At 41.9% G+C, this 20,717-nt stretch overlaps 1 protein-coding gene across 3 annotated transcripts in view; it reads left to right on the top strand.

Moving 5' to 3' along the window:
- Positions 1-20,717, top strand: part of grid2 (glutamate receptor, ionotropic, delta 2) — a 483,103-nt gene that overhangs the window by 448,506 nt on the left and 13,880 nt on the right. For all 3 annotated transcript variants that reach the window (XM_030104001.1, XM_030104000.1, XM_030104002.1), the window contains exon 14: positions 1,445-1,611. In XM_030104001.1, the coding sequence (XP_029959861.1) occupies positions 1,445-1,611 (167 nt within the window). The remainder of the gene's footprint in view (positions 1-1,444; positions 1,612-20,717) is intronic.

Here is a 20,717-nt window from a genome sequence, read left to right on the forward strand (position 1 = left end):
TACGTTTTCAGCTAAACATAATTTACATGTTGCTAATATTTTTACTCCTAAATGAGAACAAAATGCAAATTTTGGACAATTTACTCAAAAAATATGAAAATGTTCATGAGATTTGACAAAGCTTTGGTTACTTTTCTTTTACTTTCCAGTGTCGCTGATAAGAGCGATCGTTGAAGACGTTTTTGCTCATATACTTCATTTGAGCCCTTTTCACCCAAAGGTAGTGAGAAGAATCCCCGTAATGGTCAATTGCAAGGTGTTGAAACAGATTTTTTTCACTAATTTCCCCTTTGACAAAGTCCATAATCTCTTCTATTCAAAAGCAATAATGAAAAGCCATAAAATTATTCTTCAAAGTGCCTTTTCCCTCTCTTTTTAAGGTTGTGAAGAGCAGAATGATTCTTTTCTGATGCCCTGCAGTACATTATAGAACACATGCACACACCCGCGCGCACACACATACATGCACTGGTCTACACGTACACACTGCCGAGGATTACAGGCTGTGAAATTACCCAATCAGAGGGACTTGTCAGTTTTAAGACATTAGTCATCACACACAGGCCAAGTGAGGTGACGCCCGCCTGCGCACTCACACACACACACACACACACACACACACATGCACACACAGACAGAGGGGTTTAAAAATTTCATAAAGCTCCATTAAAGTTAATGACATACCAAGTCCAAAATAATGTGTTAGAAGTAAAGTGTGTGTGAGGGGCCTCTGTTGTACTTATCACCCAAGGCTATTTGAGAGAATTGTCTGGAGGTGTTAGGATGTGAATATCACAGCTTGATTGTTTACGCCCTACTTCTCATTTTCTTGTGAAACTATGGATTTACTGGATAGTGACTTGGAGCCGCGACAACAAAAGGCAGCTAGACTGCGCTTTAAAAAGAGCCGCGATTCTCCCCTCTGACTCCGTGGATCTCCTCGGGCGGGAGTTGTGTGAGCGCACGTTCAAAACAACGACATGCATCAAACATGTGAAACCTACAGAGCGCCCCAAAGATGAGCCAACAACAAGCCATTAAGACTCTATGCGTTAGCGGTCGAGAGGGAATGCTGAATGCTGAAATTGCCGCGTTGCAAAGATTGCGATCCCACAGCAGGGCGGAGAGTGTAATCTTGGTGCAACGCTACATTTTTAAACTAAAACTGCTGATAGGCCGTGGTTCTAATATCTCTATGTGCTTTCGGTGAATAAGTCCTCCTAGACCTCCTCTGCCTAATGTACTCAACCATGATTCAGCTCATAAATAGCTCCAAATAGGTCAATTTTCAACCTGGAAGCTCATCAAGGGTCTCCCACAGAAACATCTGAATAATTCAGTTACTGTTGTATCATGTTGTATGCATGACTGGAGACAAAGATGCACCTTTTTCAATGTTGCTTCCCATCTGTTAAGTGCCTTTTTTTTTGGTGTCTTCTTTCAGGTGAAATATGGCCGGTTTGGTTTCGTGTGGGATGCAGCAGTGTTGGAATATGTCGCCAATAACGACGAGGACTGCTCCTTCTACACCGTCAGCAACAACGCACCAGACCGTGGATATGGTATCGCCATGCAGCATGGCAGCCCCTACAGGGACATTTTCTCCCAGAGGTAAGAGGCACAGAAGTAAATAACAGCCAGCTTCATCTCTGGCTGCATTTTATAACAAGCTTGTGTTTCATCGGCACATTAAAGGGCCTCTTTTGTTCGGCGCTCTTCGTCTCTGTCGCCCCTCAGCTTTAAGGTGTCGAAATCTCCCCTGCCTTTGAAAACACTTATGAAAAATATGCTCGCATATACTGTAGTCTCTTTGCTTTCTGAGGGGTCAAGTAAGTTTTTATTACTGCTCCAGATTCATTTCAGCTTAATAAAAAATGGTCCCTCTCATAAAGTTTGCCCCTCTGTGGTGCTTGCAGTACCTGTTCTTGCAGGTCAAACACAAAGTAAAAGGCGAATTAAATCATAGATTTGTCTTCCGGAGGGAGGATTGGAATTGCGTCCCTGCATCCTGTGTTTGCTGTGAGGTTGCTCTTTAGCGGTTCTCACCGAGACAGGAAGTTTGACAACCGAGCTCGCACACAGGTCAAAGTCGGCGTCGACGTATCAAAGCCGATCCCCGCTCTTCATCTCGTTGGTGCCACTTATTCCATTGATCACAACTGTAACTGAATTTATTCATTTATTCATCATCTCCCAGTCTCTTATGGCTACTGGGAAGCGAGGCAATCTCATGCATTCGCCACACTGAGGTCGCCCCCTCATTCATATCCTCCCCGCCGCCACGCCGCGCCGCTCTCCCGCAAAGCTCCGGATCCATGTTTGTTTGTTTGTTTGCATTAAACTTTAATGCCGTGCCGCAATGTAAACCACAACAGCAGACTGCAGGTGCATTCATATGAGGTAAGCTGTCTCGGCGGAGGTCACGTAAGGATCGCCCGCCTCCCAGCAGAGCAGCGCTTGCTTTATTTGTGATCAAGCATGCGCTCATTTCAACACAGGGGAAACAACAGTGGCTCCTTAATGCCTTCATTACGCTGTTGAATTTTATGTTATGTAAAGCAGTCAGTGTTGTTTTTAATGCGTATTTGTTGATGTGTGTGTAATAAGTAAGTCAGACACACACTGCCTGAATGGGACAACCCTCGCAAGCTTTATAGTGTGTGTGTGAACGGCGAGGCCTGCCTGTTTATGGCGCCGTATCTGCTCAAGCGTTGCACTTCAGAATATTGCCTATCATGGCTTTTATTAAAATAAACAAGCAATTAATTGACAGAGCATGTTTCCAGTTCACTCCTATTATTTCGGGGCCAATGTCACACTCCCGGGATGATAGTTTCAAACAGTTTCCTGTCACTGGTCCCCACGGTTTAAACAAAAAAACGCAGAAACAAATTGTCAGGAGAAAAAATAATCACAGAGGTGTAATTGTTTTGTTTTTCTTCCTGGTAATTTCTGCAGCTTTTTCATGCTGACGTTCTCCATCAGACAGATTAATGAAGCACAAAGTGGAGAGTTTAACAGGAATTTTATTAACAGTCTCTTCCTTCACAAAATGAGCATAAATTTTTGTCATTGCCCGGGTCAGACTCAATCTGCAACCAGACAATATTATTTTCGTTCTAAGTGACTGCCTACCGCTATATTTGAGGAAAACATGAATGACTTTAATATCTGTGGATCATATGGTGCTATACCGATCGCTTTCTGGTGTTCCTGTGCTGCTCATATTCCCGGTCAGTATTGTTTTCTCTCATTGTCTAAAGACAATATGTAACGGGTGAATTGGTTTCTCTCCATCGACTGTAGGTGTGTGTGTGTGTGTGTGTGTGTGTGTCTTTGTGTTTGCCCTGTGATGAACTTGTGGCCTGTCCAGATAATGCCTTATAGACTCGGGTGTAGACAGTGAATGAGTGGAGTGGTGGAATAAATCCAATTTTGAGCTGCTCTCTATTCAGCTCCGCTTGTTTTACATAGTTTCCGTTTCACTGAGCTTTAATATTACTCATGCAGACCTGTGGCAGAGGAATTCAAATCTTTTTTTTTTTTTTTTTTTTTTTTTTTTTTGCAGCTGTCCCCGGCTGTAACAGGAATGTTGTGATTGTTAAATTATCAAGCAGTCAATCAGACTCTCTGTAGGCAGCAGCGAGTGCAGAACGCCGTGATGGACCCTTTCCAAAATTTCTGAGGGGAAATGTTGTGGAACTGGCTCACAAGCCCGAGTTTTACCAATGACACACGCTGGGGCATCAACAGAAATGAGATGGGGATGATTTCACTCTCTGCTGTGTGTCGTACGGTCGGCGTGTTATCTACTGAAAGGAAACATGTAAAACAGTATCACGTCGCGCGAGCATACGAGGCTCAAGCTGGCCAAAAACCACCGGAGCCAATGGGAGCAATTACATAAGCATCCAACATCTGTTAAACCCTCCTAACCATCTTCAGATGGCAGCACAAGCACGCATCTCTACTCAGACTCTGTCTATTTTTAATCTTTTTTGGAGATTTCATGTTTTGACATGAATATTCTAGATATTAAAACCTTCAGTGATGCTGGAATCTCTATTATTCCACAGGTTTATTCTAACAGGAGACCAGCCTCATGTTGATATGGAAGGAAAACATGCATTTCACAATAGTTCATCACAACGGTTCCTCTCACTCCTACAGAAGCCTTCAGCGGCAATCTGCATCCGTGTCTCTAAAAATCTGTCACCATCTCACTGGTCACATCAAGCTCATCGATAAACACTGGAAAAAAAAAGCAACAAAGGAAGAAATGGAAGCTGAAGTTTGAGTTCTATTCATTTGATGCTACAAAAGTTTGTTTATCTGATTTGTCACTGCTTTCGCTTGGTTGATCAGTGCCGTTCGCAAGAATTCTTTGCCCGTTAAATTGCCTTCAGCTGATAAGCCTTTCCGTTACACACCAATACCAACTGTTTTACACACATGTTGACACATGGCAAGAAAAAATTTTCAGCTCCTGATTTGCATAATCGTGTGCGAGATTGTGCAAATTGCAGCTTTGCACAGTTTTTTAAAAAGGACACGCAAAACGGCGAAACATTTCCTTCATTAGACACATTCAGAAATGAAATCCAGAGTGTGTTGATCGTTAAACACTCCCACACACACACACACACACACACACACACACACACACTCAACTGGCAATCCAAAAACATATGTAAGGACATACTGTATGCAATAAAACAGTCCACACAGAAGTCAAAAGAGTGAGAAGCAGAGCTGTTTGAGAAGCAGTAGGAAGAAGAAAAGAAGCACAGCGAGGTGGAATAAGATGAGAAAGAGGTGCAGGGGCATGAGGAGGAGGAGGAGGAGCAAGAGGAGGAACGCACAGAGTTAAAAGAGGAAGAGTGTTGAGAAGAAAAAAAACAAGAAATGCTTGAGATGAGATCAGGGCTGCTCTGGTCACCGTGGTTGACCCTCCAGAAAGCTGCTGAGAAGGCCCAGCATGTTTCCACCAGCCTGAGTGCAGGCAGTATGAAACCAGCATGTCAATGAGAACACATGAGGAATTCATCCTCCATCCACCCTGTACAGCAATGCAGCACGACACAGAAGAGGCTTTACAATATATCTTCAATATAACACATTAAATTGATCTTTTGCTCATAATTCAAAGATTTTTAGCATTTTCCCACACATAGTTCTAGGCTTTTAACATTTGGGATGCATTATTAGGAAAGACTGAGCATGGAGCCAAGATGAAAACAATAACTTTTTGGATGTGGAAGTGTAAAGTTTAGAGGCAAAAATGTCATTTTCAGAAAGATGTAGTTACTTTTTAATGTGATACTTACTTTTGGAAAACATGATTTGTACAATGTGCTCATAAAATTTCATTTAGTGTCTGGAATTCTGCCTTTGCAAAAGTGAAAAGTTATAGTAATAAAAAAGCAATGAAACTGTAATGTGAAGGAAGTACAAATGTCAGACGTTTTAGCGATAACGGTAAACAGTAACGAAGCATGTGTGCAGTGATTGGATGACGCAATTCAGGAGCAGATCTAACCGCTAAGTGGTGTTTACTGTGTGCATCATTGTGTGTGTGTGCTCTGCATACTCGAGGGTTTGCACTCTGCAGGTCCCTTGAGGTAATAGGAGGGTTGAAGAAGAATTTATTTACTTTGACACTCAGAAGAGGAAACGCGAGCGGGGCAGTGTCTGCAGAAACAGACTGGCTGCTGCAACACCTCCGTCGTTCTCAACCACTTTGTTTGGCGTGAAGGAGCCGTTTGCCAGAGTTCAAGTGCGGCTCCACTTTTCAGGTCTGTGTTTACGTTTGAGGGCGTGCGCAGATCTGGGAGGTTTTTTTTTTTTTTTTTTGTCCACGTTGTGCAACAAACATGCTGCAGATTTGTGTGGGTCCCGCTGCTCGGTGATTGATGGAGACAGCCTGCAGATTTACCAGTCAGGAAACAGTGCCGTAAAGGGCCAGTCCGCTAATTTAAAGTGACAGCAAGTGACAAGTTGTTTTGAAGTGCTGAAGGGGCCAGATCTGAAGAAAAAAATACATAGAAAAAAATAAGCCCTTTCTCACAGGCATATATTATTTTTGCCTTGGTTTGTCTGCAAGCACAGTGTGAAAATTTAAAATAGAAATGGTAATCCATAGCAGATGGACGTCTCGAGGGCGTCGCACACCAGACTTTTTATGTTGTATTCAGAGCGTGGCTACGCTTGGAACTTGCATTGTGAAGAGGCTGAGGTGCTTCTTTTTGCATATGAGAATACGGTGCAGGCTGCAGCCTTGGTAGTGAGTGTCATGAATACAACAAATTCGGGGTAAGTAGATGATAAAAGTCAGTGGGAATAAACAGTTCAGAGCAATTGAATTTGGGGCCTCATTATTATATCATCACTGTCGTGCTGTAATGGTTTCATTAAAATCTACCTCTCCGTTTAGTCGCATGTGTTGTGAGCAAGGAGTGCCGTGTTGTACCACATCAATTTGTCACCGCGATTTATTTATCTTGTTTTATTACCTGGCTGCAGGCAAGATTTCATTGGTGGCCTGAGGGGGCGTGGCAGCTGAGCGCTATGCTGAAATAGAGCCACAGTATTTCTGTAGGGACCATGACAGTGCAAGTTGTTTGGCATGCTTGAGGGGCCATGTGATGTGTAGAACAGCGACAAATCACTGCCACAAACTTAGATAAATCACTCTGCAGAGGCCACGGGTTAGATTGCTGCACCGCGGCGTGCACCAGAGGCTGGCGTCCCTCTAGAAATTACATTAGCCTGTTAGAGTGTGGCATGTAATTTCCTGACATGATTTGTATAAAAGCAGGGATTAGAGCTTTCTGAGACCCCAGTGTGGTTTGAGCATGTCTTATCTAAGAGGAAAGCAGATGCACTAATACGGTATATAAAGGCGGTTGGAGTCTGACCAAAAAATAGAAACACGGATTTCCAGGATGTGGGAAATATTTCACAATGGGCTGTGTCAGAGTTCAAGAAGTGACTCTTGACATATACACTGATATGTTTTTCCCCAAATGCATTAATTGTATATTGCTATATGTTAGATAATATACTTTGCGAGGAGCATAAAATAGAAAAATGTTGATAGTAACTCTATTTCTTGTTTCTTTTTTAATAATACACATTTTTTTACAGCCTTCAGACCAAAAATCCAAGTATGCTGTAAATGTTCTCAACACAATCTATGTCTATTTCATTTCCTTGCCCGGAAATGCAGTTTATTTGAATCCAATCGCAGTGATGTGTCACAAATAGAGAAGTGGTCCTCGACGACTAGTTTTAATGATATTAAAGTGCGCCGAGTCACACAATGTAAACTGTACACGCTTCATAAACAGTTTGTTTGTGACGCTTTCAGTATTGTGGCACATTTTTATATCGGCGCCACCCGTGACAGTAAAATTGTCAGTAATAGTTAAAAAACTCTTGATAAATTGACTTCTGAAAGTTTGGCCAGTGCAAACCTTGGAGTGAAATTTAATGAATCGTGTAATAGAGGTTTTCTTTGGGAATGTATATGACAGAGATAAACTAAATTGCACCGGTGAAGGGCACATATAACTGGCTTTTAAAGCTGCCTCTGCCCATGTAAATCTTACATTTTAGCCCCAGCAGTGGGGCTGTAAAGAGAGTCTGCAGGAGGAGTCTGGGAGTATACTACCTGGTCCGGAGCTGTTACAGCTGTCTCAGGCATTTTAGAGAAAAGATGTCGAGAGTGTAACTATTGGTGAAACTGTCTCCGCTTGTTTCAGGCTGTCAATAAAATTAATTCAGAGACAAGACAGTCTCTAATTGACCTTGTATTCAGCTAATAAAAATTCTGATTTTCCCGGAACCTTGAAAAAGAACCAGGTCAGCTCTAATAGGCGGAGTTCACCAGCGAGTCGCTCAGCCACGACTCAGTGCCGTTTTGCTTTTATTCACAAAACGGCAGAGACAGGGAGACAAGAAACAATCCACAGCACCGAAATCACAGATAGAAACCCGAACATGGCCGGTATGTCAGCTTGAGCCTGAACAATTAGTTTAATCATCAGTCAGTTTTTCAGTGGACTGAAAGTGGGTCGTTTAAGTTCAAATGCCAGAGTTCTTATCAAACCTTTTCCACCTTTTCCAACACAATGATTTTCTTCTCAGCTTTGTTGTTATTGTTGTTGTTATCCTACAATTTTCAATGATTGCACAAACAAGTGAGGGTTTTTGAACTCTCAAGCTTTGCTCGGACACTCTTCCCCTTTCTTCTGATGTAGTTAACTGTTAACAATTACTTTAATCAGGAAATGAATGCAATGAATGAAAAATAATGAAAGCGTTCATTAATCAGCAGTGATGGGAGTAAATGCATTAAAATAAATGACATTACTGTTGGAGAGTAATCTTGGTGCAAAGTATGCAATACTTGCTTTGCCTAGTATTTAGTTACTTCTCTGATCTGGCGTTAATGATGGACCAGCACTGTCTGATAGACCAAAGCTTGATAATCCTGTTTCTACAGTTTGCTTGATGAGACGGCTCCAAAATACTAAAGCAAGATACTTTCTAGAATCTAGAACAGACCTGGGAAAAGCCCGTTGTTTGAGTATGGCGAGTGAGTTTTGGCTTCCCTGTAGTGATCTCGGCAAATCAGAGGAACCCGTCCCTTCTTTAGAGGCAATCTGGTGTAGCTGCAGGAGCTTTTTATTACAATATCTCTTTAATCAGAAATGTTTTAATTATTTTTCTAGATTACATAGGCTCCACTAATGTGGAGAGTCACACACTCGAACCAGATAACGACTCTTTACAAGCGTCTGTGGAAGCTGCAGTAAAGGGCCTCTCGAAAGCCTGCTCACTCATCTTAATGTAACAAAAACAGATTGATCAGGAGTTTTCAGGTAAATTTACACTCGTGTAATGATAGTTTTGTATCACGACAAAAAATTTCTGCTAATATATCCCCCCTAAATGTTCCACGATGGACCTTTAAATCCTCAGTGAGAAAAACTGGCTTTTAGTTTTCCTTGCTCTGTTCTGCTTTTTGGGGCTGAGCGAGGGCCGTATCGACTTGAGTATTGACATTTTTGTCAGGGTCTTTTTTTTCCCTTCCTCTCTCTCTGTCTCTTGGTCTATTCTATTGATTAATTTATTGTGTAAACCATTTCTATTTCAAGTTATAACCGCACATCCAGATTTTCATTTTCATCCCACAGGAAGGAAAAAAATACCGGGAGAATAAGCACAGAGTGAAAGAGACGAACAAACACTGCAGTTGACGAATCAATACAGTTACTGCGCTTTCAATTACTAAAGTGCTTAAAATGACCTGAAATGAGTTTCTTGATTTCAAATAAAGAATGACACTGATTATTTTATTTTGAGAAATGTGCCTCTCACTTTTAAGGTTCTTTGTGGCGCCAGGAATACCTCGAGCTACGAACAGAATCCTAAATAAGGCTGTAGCAAGGCTCCGACCAAAGAAGCCAAAAGCTAAAATGCAGGTTATTAGATTCACAATCTCTCCTCTTCCACACAATCACACAAGTCAGGCTGGAGGCTCTGAAACCCTCAGTTTCCAGTCCATGAAAATGATTGTCCAAGGGGTTGAAATTATGTTGTTTTTTTTCTTGGTTTCATTCTTCTTTTTTCCAGAGCGGTGAACAGGAAAAAGGATTGTGTGTGTTTTTTGCGCACGTGTGGCCTTATTCAAGGTTGACAAAAACATTGATTCGACGTCAAGTGTCAGTCTGATCTTCCTGTTTCTGCTTTCATCAGAGCTCAGTCGCTCTAAAGGCTGTCGCTTCCCTCCCAGTCTGTCTCTGTCACCAGCAGCCCACACACTTTTTGCGCGTTCATTAAATCTTTATTAATCACAATAACGACGAGATGCATCTCCCTCTCTCCCGCTCGCCGTCTTGCTGTCTCAATGCGTTAATGACGGTTAATGGCTGCTTTACTTCTGTAGTGCTCTTTATCATAGTTCAGTTTGATAATTTGTTCCACTTCATTCACACACTGTGGCTTAATGACACTTAATTGAATTTTTTTGTTGACAAAGTGCATGACATTGAACCCTTGGAGTGCTAATTGGAATAATTAAACTAAGCAAACTTTACCTGAGGGACCAGAGACCCTTTGGCAAATAACCTGCCGCCCCACGCCTCAGCCTGCACCATTCACTGTCGGTGTGTGTGTGTGTGTGCGTGTGCGTGTGTGTGTCGGCCATATCATGTCGTCGTGATTTGCCCGAGTGCCTCACAGTGGGATCGTGTGGAGTTGTACCATTTTACATGTTTATGATTTGTCTGTTTCCTGTGGTGACCCATTCCCAGAGTCTCTCTGCCTTTCAAAGACTCAGCAGGACCAATGCATATAGTGGCCGGTTTTTATTAGGGCGTCTCGAGCTGAGCTGAATAAACTCAAAATGGTATAAGTTATGTAAAGCAAGAGTGAAAAAGAGGCTTTGTTTTCTCCTGGATGTTTGACGCAGGAAACATGAATTAAATTCTCCAATAAATAAAACATTAAAAAAGAAACCTGTGTTTTCTGGAGGTTAACGGTAACTCTCACAATTGCCTCGCATGATTTCTTGCAGCGCCATAGACATTACCATGTAGTTCAGTGTTAATACCATGTTCCTTTTTTGCATATGCAATTCTGCAGCTTTGTTCCTTAAATAAAGTCAAATTAATTTCACAACTTAAGTTAAAACCCCACAAAACATCCAAGACATCATTCATTATTCTGTTTTAAAATGCTGATATATTGAAATTGTTTACATGGTTTGTAAAAGACCGTCAGTCACCTGCACTGCTCCCAGATTCCTCTTGTGGATGGATTGTTTTCTGCTGCAGCTTCTTTTCTAAACATGTTCAGAAAATGCAGCTGAAAGTTGCACTCGGTAATGGCACCGCAGTGTTGCACAAAGTTATAAGGAAATGCTCAAGAAGTCTCAACTTTTTATGAAACGCGATTGATTTGAATTTAATCATCAAATTCTGCTTTGAAAATCAAAGAGCCCTCCTCATAATCTGTAAGCATTTATCACCGCTGTTGATTACAGCCCATCACGGCGCTCAAAGCCGTCACTCACGCCACGTCATGTGAGACAACATGTCTGACATTATCTGGTTGAGTGGAAAAGCTCATCAGTTTGTTCTTTGATCTGTCAGATTTATCAGAACATGGCTGTTCTGGTTTGATATGCTTTAATCCCGCTCGACAATTTCAGTATATTCTCTCTATAGTCAACCTGGTCGTACACACTCTGGCGTGTTATCTCAGCCACGAAAATGAGGGCAGATAAAACACTCGTCCTATTGTGAGGATGGTCACCAGTAAGACTTTTGTGACTTCGCCAGAAAAACGTGCACCAGCGGTGCTGAATCCGTGTGAGATGACTTCAGCTGTCCGTGGTTGAATAAACAGACTTACCCAGACTTTGGGGGTATTGATGTGCAGCCGTGGGTCAGGGCGCTTCACTCTCAGCTTCGCTCAGCCTTCCTCTAACAAAATCACAAGGAGAGAATAATCTGGTGCAGGTGCACTTCGCTGACTGGGTCGATGGCGTCGAGTCTCTCTGCGTTCCTCGCCGACGCTCAGTCGCTGCACCGCTCGCCAGAGCAATAAACAGATTTAAGGAAAAACAAACTAGAGGAGCGCATCGCGGGTGACTTTGTTGCTGCTCTTTTGCCTCTTTTTGGTGTATTTTCACCGGCGTGGCTTACTCCTTGAGGCAGTTTCACATAGTAAAACATGATGTGTTGCACTGATTGTAATCTGATGGCTTATTGATTCCCTGGCACCCTTACAGGCGGGCCAAAAAAAAAAAATCTGATTCAGCAGAGCTTTAGCCTGTAGCCATTTAGCATCCGAGCATATGTCTGTGGGTTGTTTCCTGATATGGAGACTTGAACTAAGGTCGCAAGGTGATGATGGTTCCCTCGAGATCTGAAGCCTACGCTCATTAGCCCCTGAAGAGTGGAGCTTTCATAGAATTGCATGCACATTAACTTGACATTATTGGGTATTGTTTTAAAAAGCTTGCAGCTTGACAAGACAAATATATAAATTTATAACAGGATTGGTTTGACAGTTTGTCAACAAAACTTTTGTCACATCACATCCTACTGTGTTTCTTCCCGACGGCTTGGCAACCATGAAGACATCCAAAAAAATAAAATAGTTCAATTCTGCAAGACTTCTGCGTTTGCATATATGTTTTTCATTTGGAGAGAAATTAGCACACAACTCAAAAATAATGTTGGAAGAGTTATAGCTGCAAAATATAGGAGAAAAATGTTTCAGCTTTTTTTTTTTTTCCCATTGTCAATAAACACAAAACAGTTTTGCAAAGACGAATTAACCTCCTACGTGTGTTGATCTCACCAAAATAAATGAAATACCTTTATCCAGGATGCAACCATTCTGTAGTTTTAGACCTGCAGTAAATGTGCTTTTGAAGATATTCTTTAAAAAAAAAAAAAAGTGTATGATCTTTCCCTCCATCGTGTTTTCCTGTGTGAAGTGTGAGCAGGAGTGAGGGAGCTGGAGATCGTCGATGTTGCCAGCTTTGTGTTAAGCTCGTAAGTGAGCTGTCAAGCCAAGTGTTGTTTTCATTTAAGGAGCTGACAGTCAGCGGTCGTCTCATTTTAGCATAACACCTCTGTCTCTCTCCCCCTTCTCCCGCTCCTCCTCTGCTCATTTCATTTGACATTCTTCCCCTGTCCTCTCATCATATCCGTTTTCTCTCCTCTCCTCTTCACTTTCTCAAGTTTGCCTGTGTCTTTCTTTGCTCCTTTACTTTCTCACCTGTGCCTTTCTTCCTCCTTCCATTTAGTTGTCAACAATCCATTCAGAATGACCCCACTGCCTAGCTTTTTTTTTTTTTTTTTTACTTTTTCTCCCATTTTCCTACTCACATCCTCATCTTTTCTTACTCTGTGGATTGTTCGCTCATCCTGAAGCCGTGTTGGTTCCAGAGTTGACAGGGGAAGTATATTCATGTTTTAAACGTTGTAGATTTATTTTGCTGTTCCTCGAATGTTAGTAGTGTGCTTGGAGATGGCGTGCTGTGACTCGACAGAGCCGGCCACGTCTCACCCCGTCTCTGAAAATTCACTGTTTGGGGTTATATGTGATCATCCAAGCCGGACTGTTCTGCATCTTAACTGTCTCCAGCTGCAGTAAAACCTGCTACTGGTGGAAACCAGGGGCCCGGGACATAACCTGTATTTATGGGGACCTTATGGATGGGCCTGGGGAAGACTGCAGAATCAACACAATATATGGAGTTATAGCACATTTAAAGGGCAGTAAGTGAGATTTTTATCGTCTCATCGCAGAAAATAGCCCTAATATATCTAGAGAGGGTTGAAAGCCCAGTTGATCAATACCGGTGACTCAACGATCAGTTTGCCAGGTGCTGAGATAACAGCCTTTCAAAACTCACTTTGTAGCGTGTACTCTCTGTTTGGAACGGCCCTACCATCCGTTTTAGCTGGAAAGACATTTCCCCACGTCCCAGTGGTGGTGCAGCAACACAGTGTGACATCTCCGAACAGTCCATTTCCACTCCAGTCAGGGTATTGTTTATATCATTAGGAGCAGCTCATTAAAACTGTTACAAATAGACGTTGTTGTCAAATGAAGTTAAATGGAATCCAAAAAGCCTCCTTTTCAGATAAAGCATGTTTCACTGTGAATTAGATTTTTTTACAAAAGCAAACACAGCAAAGCCATCAGCCTTTTCGACTGTAATAAAAAAATGTGTTAAATTTATTCCTGCAAGGCAAATGTTACCATTTATTATTGTTTCTACTTTCAAAATCACCTTTAAAATCACTGCTTTAGCCTCAGCCCTTGCTCTACCTGGAACCAATATGTTCTTTAGACCCAACTGAGGGTTATCTAACGGCAACCCATCTCTCCACTTTGGGAAATGCTTCAGTATTTTTCAGCCTGGATCCTATTTCACCGTCGTTTTGGGTCTAAGCGACTAATGGGGACAACAATTTTTGAAAATGGTCAAGTATTGAACGTGTCAGATGGCAGCTATGAAACAGGCAGCAATGTGGTCCTTGGCAATTGCACCCCATCAGTGTATGTCCACCTAAAGTGCTTGTTTTTTTCTGGTTCCAGTGAAAGGCTCGGATTCCTTTTTTTATTTTCTGGCAACATTACACACAGGGGGCCCTCAACAAAAGCAGAAGTCTTGTTTTTTAAATCTCACAACTCTTGCGGGTTCTTGTGGGAAAATGATTGAAGCATTGCTTTGGAGAAAACATCAGATTTGTGAAGATGTTTACTGCAGTCGATATGCTATACAGGTGATGCCTCATCGGTTTGTTTTTGACTACATCTTTGGATCAGCATGTTTTTTTTGTCCATTTAGAAATAAAACCAAGGTTTCTCACTGCTCATCTAACCTGTAGCTGTTTGGTGTGAAGTACAGAACAGAGCTACAGTTTTGTTGGTCAGAGCACGGTTCATATGAGACAAACTGCTCTGTGGGTTTTATCAGGGCGGTTGAATGATAGTTCAAACTGGTGGAGAGTCAGGAAGAGTTCGCTGTGTGCCATGTGTAAACCCTGTTCGTCTGTTTTCAGCGTGGCAGTGTTTCAGTTGAGCTCAAAGCCCACAAGTTGTCTGTATAACGCACGTAAAGCATGTTGAAATGAGTCTTGAGATTCATTCTTTCACATATAGACTTACAAAACCACCAGTAAGGGATTTACAGGAAAGAAAGTGGAGTTTATAAAATATAAATATATTTATTCATGTTTCAAAATGCTAATTTTCTTTCATAAATCTGTGCCCACTCTGCATATTTGCAGCCATACCTGCAGCTTTCCAATAATCCCGAATCTCCCTCTGGTTCTTTCTTTTCTTATGTGATGTTGCTATAATTTGTTTGCACTGGAAGCATTTGCTTTTCTCACAGCAGGTATGCATTTATCTTTTTACACCATATTTAATTCATCTGCTCTTCTGCTCCTCCAATCCTTTATCTAAATCGTTGTTGTTTCTGCCTTTTTCTCCTGGTTTAATAATGTGTGATCATCCTGCCATCAAGGCTGCTGCCATTGAGTTGCCATGACAACATCTATTCCACAGTGGAACGGCCACTGCAGAGGAAACGGGGAGGGATGAACACACAGACACACGCGCACACACTGATGCACAACTGTTGCCCCTCATCACATGGGAAACCCTTGCTCATTTGCATTAACAGCCAGTGGGAGTGTTAAAGTCATTATAGATCTCTCTAGTCAAAGTCAACGATCTTAAAGCAAGGTGATAACTCATTACACACATGGTGTTAATGCACACTCGCAGCACACCGGCTGTTTCATGGACACACGCGACGCAGGAAGATGCACACATGAATGCACGTGTATTGATCGCGCTGCGTTGGATATGCCCGCGCACACGCGAGGCTGCCTTTCTGTGCAGAAAGGTCCGTAACAGCAGGACGCACGCATCGGTTTCTTCCCATAATTACATTTCGCCTCCCGCACACGCTCGACTCTTGTCATGCGTGCGGCTGACTTTGACATTGAAAACCATCACATACAGCCCGTCGTATATTTTAGTTGACGATGATGCATTTAATTAGATGCCAACACGTAGTTGACATTAATATAGCAACCCCACCATTATATACTGCAAGACATGACACTAATACCTGCACTGAAGTGATGTATGGTCGATGCTATTCTCAGTGATTAAAGTGATCTATTTCCTGATACCCCGGGCAGCAATGTGCTGAGTGATGAATCCTTCAAGAAAAAAAAAAACAGGCCTTGAAGGAAGGAGGGCTAAAACCACGAAGTGCATTTAACTTCTTCTCATCTTAACTTCATGCTTATTAAGATGAAGAAGGGGGGAAAGTTTCCATGCGGGGGAGATGAGATGAAAGTAAGGGAGACTTCACATTCCTCCTCCTGCGCTTCAACTTCGTCAAGCTCTGTGTGATGAAGTGAATGTGTCATCAGGACACAAAGGCTGTGACACATCCACGTGCACGCTCTTTAATTAGCTGTTTGTAGCTCTCAGTACGTCAGCTCAGCTTTGTCTATGAAATAACCGCGCATTTGTGATGGTATAGACCTTTACAGCACACAGATGCACCCACATTTCTGCCTGTGATGAGTGTTTTTCTCACATGTGCACACACAAAGTTATGAATTTTTTTTGTTTTGTTTTTGTTGTTGTTTGTCGGGCGAGACTGCGACAGCCAAATTAGGGAGCCAGACAGATGGTGTGTACTGCAGGAACCCTTTGACTCAACCCGTGTTTTTGTCAGGCGGCTCACAGCGGCCTTTCATCCTGCCTGTCAGCCACGGGATGGAGATAAATGGAGAGAGGTGGTAAATTCTTTTGTCTGTTTAATAACGAACATTGCATTGTTCGCTCCCCATAATCGCGGCGCTAAGTATTCCTCAGTTGTGACAGAATTCCAGATTATCACTCATCTGAGTGAGTGAAAGCAAGTTCCTACAAACAACGACTAAATTTATTTGTGGCGTCACAAAGATATTTACATGGCTTGTACGTGAAGTGACCATGACCTGACATATAGTGTAAACAAGAATTATACAAAGTCGTTTCCCGTTTATGAGCTAACAAGTTGAACTGCAGACAGAATTAAAGGAGCCCTGCGGAAAGGCACGCAAACTTCCCTCTCTTCATTTTCAGAGGGCTCCGTCTGGTCCGGATAATTTGATGACATGAATAAAGACATGGCAGCAAAGCACCACGTAATATTGTCAACGGCGTCATAATATCTCACCTCTCAAATATTCAGCGACTGCCGAGTCAAATGTTTTTGTCTGCCTTTTCCTCGGGCGGGATGAAAACAGATTAAACCTCATTGAGATAAATGGAAGCTAAGTGAAAAGAGTAGCCAGTGTATGCGTTTGAGCGCACGTCAGCCGTACACTCTGATTCAGGCCCCTACCGGGGAAGCAGCCTTTGCACAACTTTGATAGACCAATTAGTGCAGAATGATGGACGATGAGCTCCACGGGCAGACAGGGTCATAATTGAGGGGCAGGAGCAGACACTCTGTCCTGAATCTCTAAACTGTTTTGTTCTCTCCTCACTCAGAGACCCGGGGGATTCATGCAGCTTAGACACAACCTAATTCCTCTGAAATTTCAAGATGCCTGTTCTTGCAAGTTCTGTATTTGTTTTGATCCGTTCAACCTTTGATCAAGCTGAGCGGGAAGGCATTCTTACTTTTTTTCTGTTTGATTTGTCGTCCTTTTTGATAGGAGAAGGTTGAAACTGAAGGAGTCTCTGCATAGATTTTTATCATCATGTCAGAAAACGAACACAACCAGCAGCTTCATTTTTAAAATCACACCAGCATTTATAAGGAGGTAACAATGCGGCTTCTCTCCTCAAAGAGAGAAATGTTAATTACCTCTTCCGCTCTTAATAATGTTATTTTCTTCGAAATGTCAGAAGTATAAACCTTTTGCAGCGTTTTGTCACAAAGGCAGTTGCTGTGCATGTGTTCACAAATGTGAAAGTAAATGCCACTGCCTATTATCACTTGGAAAGTGCCACACGAAATCTGTGTGACATTGCTTTTGTGACAAACAAGCAGTCAACTCGCGAGTGGCGAAAACAGACGGCAACTTCAAACACAAAGCATGCCTCTCCGCTTGATCGACATGAGAAGACAAGAGCTATGACAAGAAATCTTTAGAAGATGGCTAAATTCCAAACAAAAAAATGAAGAAATATTTTGACAAAAACATTGCCTGGCTTTTTTTTTTCCTGATAGGTGGGATTGCTCTTATTCAATCTCATTAGCTTGTGTGTAATCCGTCTTTCCTCTGATGCCGTCTGTCAGAGTTCAGCCGTGTTTGTGTGTGGCTGTGTGAAGCATCTGTTGTCAGAGTGGCAGATAAAAAGGTCAGTACAGTGTGAAAGCCTCGACACTTTTCAAGGGGTGAAAAGAACTTTTTTTTTTTAGCTTTCTCAAACAGCAACGTAACTTGCTGTGATGCTTTCATGAATGACAAAGAAATCTGTACATATGTTGTTGGAGTTTCATCTGGTTGGCACTGAGTTGTACATTCATCCATTTTGGTGCAGATTATCAGGAGGTCCCTCCTGATAATCTAATGAAAAATCCAAGGGCTCTGTCCATGGTGCTGAAATAGCCAATACACTGTTGTGGTGCGGAGTATCAGTGGGTCACTGTTTAATGATAAATCCAAGGCGCTGTCCATGGTTGGTCTTTCCTTGAGAAATCATCATATATCTGACTCTTCTTCTTCTGTTGTTACACGGTGATAAACTAGATGCCAGTGTGAATCATAACAGCATCCCACCGAACAAAAGCTGTATTCACACTTACTCACTTCATTTAGACCCGTGTCTAACCACTGCACCATTTTCCCCATTTGCTGTAGATAGTTTCATTATTTAATGTTTGTAGATCCACACACACATAAATAGAAAGATGCTGTTTCTGGAATATCAGAACAAGTCTGGAAATTGAGTCAGTAAAATGTTCCTGATTCTCAAGGTTAAAACAAATTAAGTAAATATCTTTGCTTCACACAGATCTCTTAAAATAGCTCAGATACATGTGAACGCCTATTTTTTCCACAGAAACAGATTTCACAGATTAATTTGATTAATTGAAACATGTAACAATATTTCAGTGTTTAGGTGCCTTGTTGTAGTAGCTTTAACATAAATATGAATATTGTTCATGGATATGGATTCATAATCAAATAAAGGGTTGAACAAGTTTGTATATCTTCTGTGTGTGTGTGTGTGTACACAGACTACACGTATCTGCAACAGCTGTGGTTAAAATCATGTTTGTTGTCTTATGCTATGATTTTTTTTCCTAAGCTTTGAAAAAAAAACTGCCTTGAAAAACCCAATATGTCAGATCTTTATGATAAGAAATGATCAAAGGAAACATAAAGATAATTACTGAAGTAACAGCACCTGAGTAAACATTCACCGAGCTACTGAACTCCAAACGTGGAACAAACTGCTTTGATAACTGATTGCGGTTGGATTCGACTCACTCAGTCCTCCTTTCTGATAAATCAAATTTATCACTTAAATCCAAAATTCATGTAAAAGGTCTTCCCAGAAGCACATTGCCAAAAGGAAAAAAAAAAAAAAAACATAGAAATTCCACAGGAGATGAGAATGGATGTGATTGAAATGCACCAGTCTGCAGCGGTTCATGAGTCTGATTTTAATGGAGTGGTACTCTGCAGGTCACAGCGAGAGACGCTGTCTGGGAATGAAGAAGGCCTGTAACGATGTTTGACCTGCCCACAAATGACCAACCTCCCCAAGAGCAGCGATGAGTCACGCGCACAGTCACAAAAGATCTGAGGAAACCGTCCAATGAGATGCGTTTGGCAGATGCGGTAATTTGTGGTAATGACTCCACCGTCTGAAAGACACCGAGCAAATGTGACCCCTGCAGGAAGAGTGGGAAAAGGCCATTTTTCAGCCAGAAAAACCTTGAAAACTCCAATGAATTGTGCCAAAACTCACTATGATGACTTTTAGGCAATCTTGGGAAATGTTTCAAGAGAATAAATTGGTGGTTGATGGATAAGCTGATTGTCCAGCTGTGTGGAAATCGAGAGTCATAATGGTGAAAAACGTTAATTCTGGTCTCCATTAGAAAATCTGGGACAACCAGATTATCGTTCTATCAGTTCAGGCTCCAATATTACTGAATATCCATCAGGACCAATTCTACCTCTGAATGCCTTTCAGGGAGACCTAGTTAATGTCAGGACTTGAAACTTATTGAAATGCTTCAGTAACACTTTATAAGAACAACTGATACTCACTGCTTTCTCTCATTGGCCCGTACGTGTAACAATTGTCTCGTGGCTTTTCTGTATGTCTCTTTGTTTACCCAGAAGGTTCTTGTTCATTGAAGACACGAAATAAACACGGCTGCTGTTCAGTAACCCAATCAAAGGCTGGCCAATTTGCAATTCAGCAGCATGAACTGCGTGCACCAGGGAAGTGTTTTTGTGCTGTTGCTCCTTCAGCAGTCGGCACCGAAGCCCGGAGGGTGCACCGAGTGTTTCAGCATGAAACGCTTTCAGATGCGAAGGTACACTGCTGTACACCGCCATGGCCTAAAAGCAAGTTAACAGCACGTTTGAAAGGATAAAGGCCCTCTGCGCTGTTAAATAAAAGACTATATTCTGGATCGATTCATTGTTTGATCATGGAGCTCCACACACTTCTTCATCACTGCTCGGAGGAATAAGGAGAGCACAGTGAGGCCACTGCTGATTCTGTTATCAGTACGGATCAGCGCCATTTAATTTGTTTTGAATCAATATTGTCTATTGTTGGTATGAAAGTCCCGTCTTGTGATGTTATTCTGCAGTGACAGTCGAGCTTGAAGCTGGACATGATGTTTTGTCAGAATTATGTCAGTTTGTCCAGATTACTTCTTTCTCATCACAGTCGTGACTCCCAGTACTTCAGTCCCACCGGTTCAGGTTCTAGTATAAGTATGTTTGTACCAAGAGATGCACAGAGCCTGTTGGGGTGATTTACATTAAAATGATCCATGGTTTTTTTTTTGTTTGTTTTTTTTTTTCCTTTAGTGTTGAGGAAATTAATCAAATAACTATCTGCAGGGTTCATTTGCATTCCCTGACTGATTCTTGCTCATTTTGTGGGTTCCTTATGAGAAAAAAAAAAAACAG

Source organism: Salarias fasciatus, chromosome 12 (assembly GCF_902148845.1).
Source record: "Salarias fasciatus chromosome 12, fSalaFa1.1, whole genome shotgun sequence".
Classification (NCBI taxonomy): Eukaryota; Metazoa; Chordata; class Actinopteri; order Blenniiformes; family Blenniidae; genus Salarias; species Salarias fasciatus.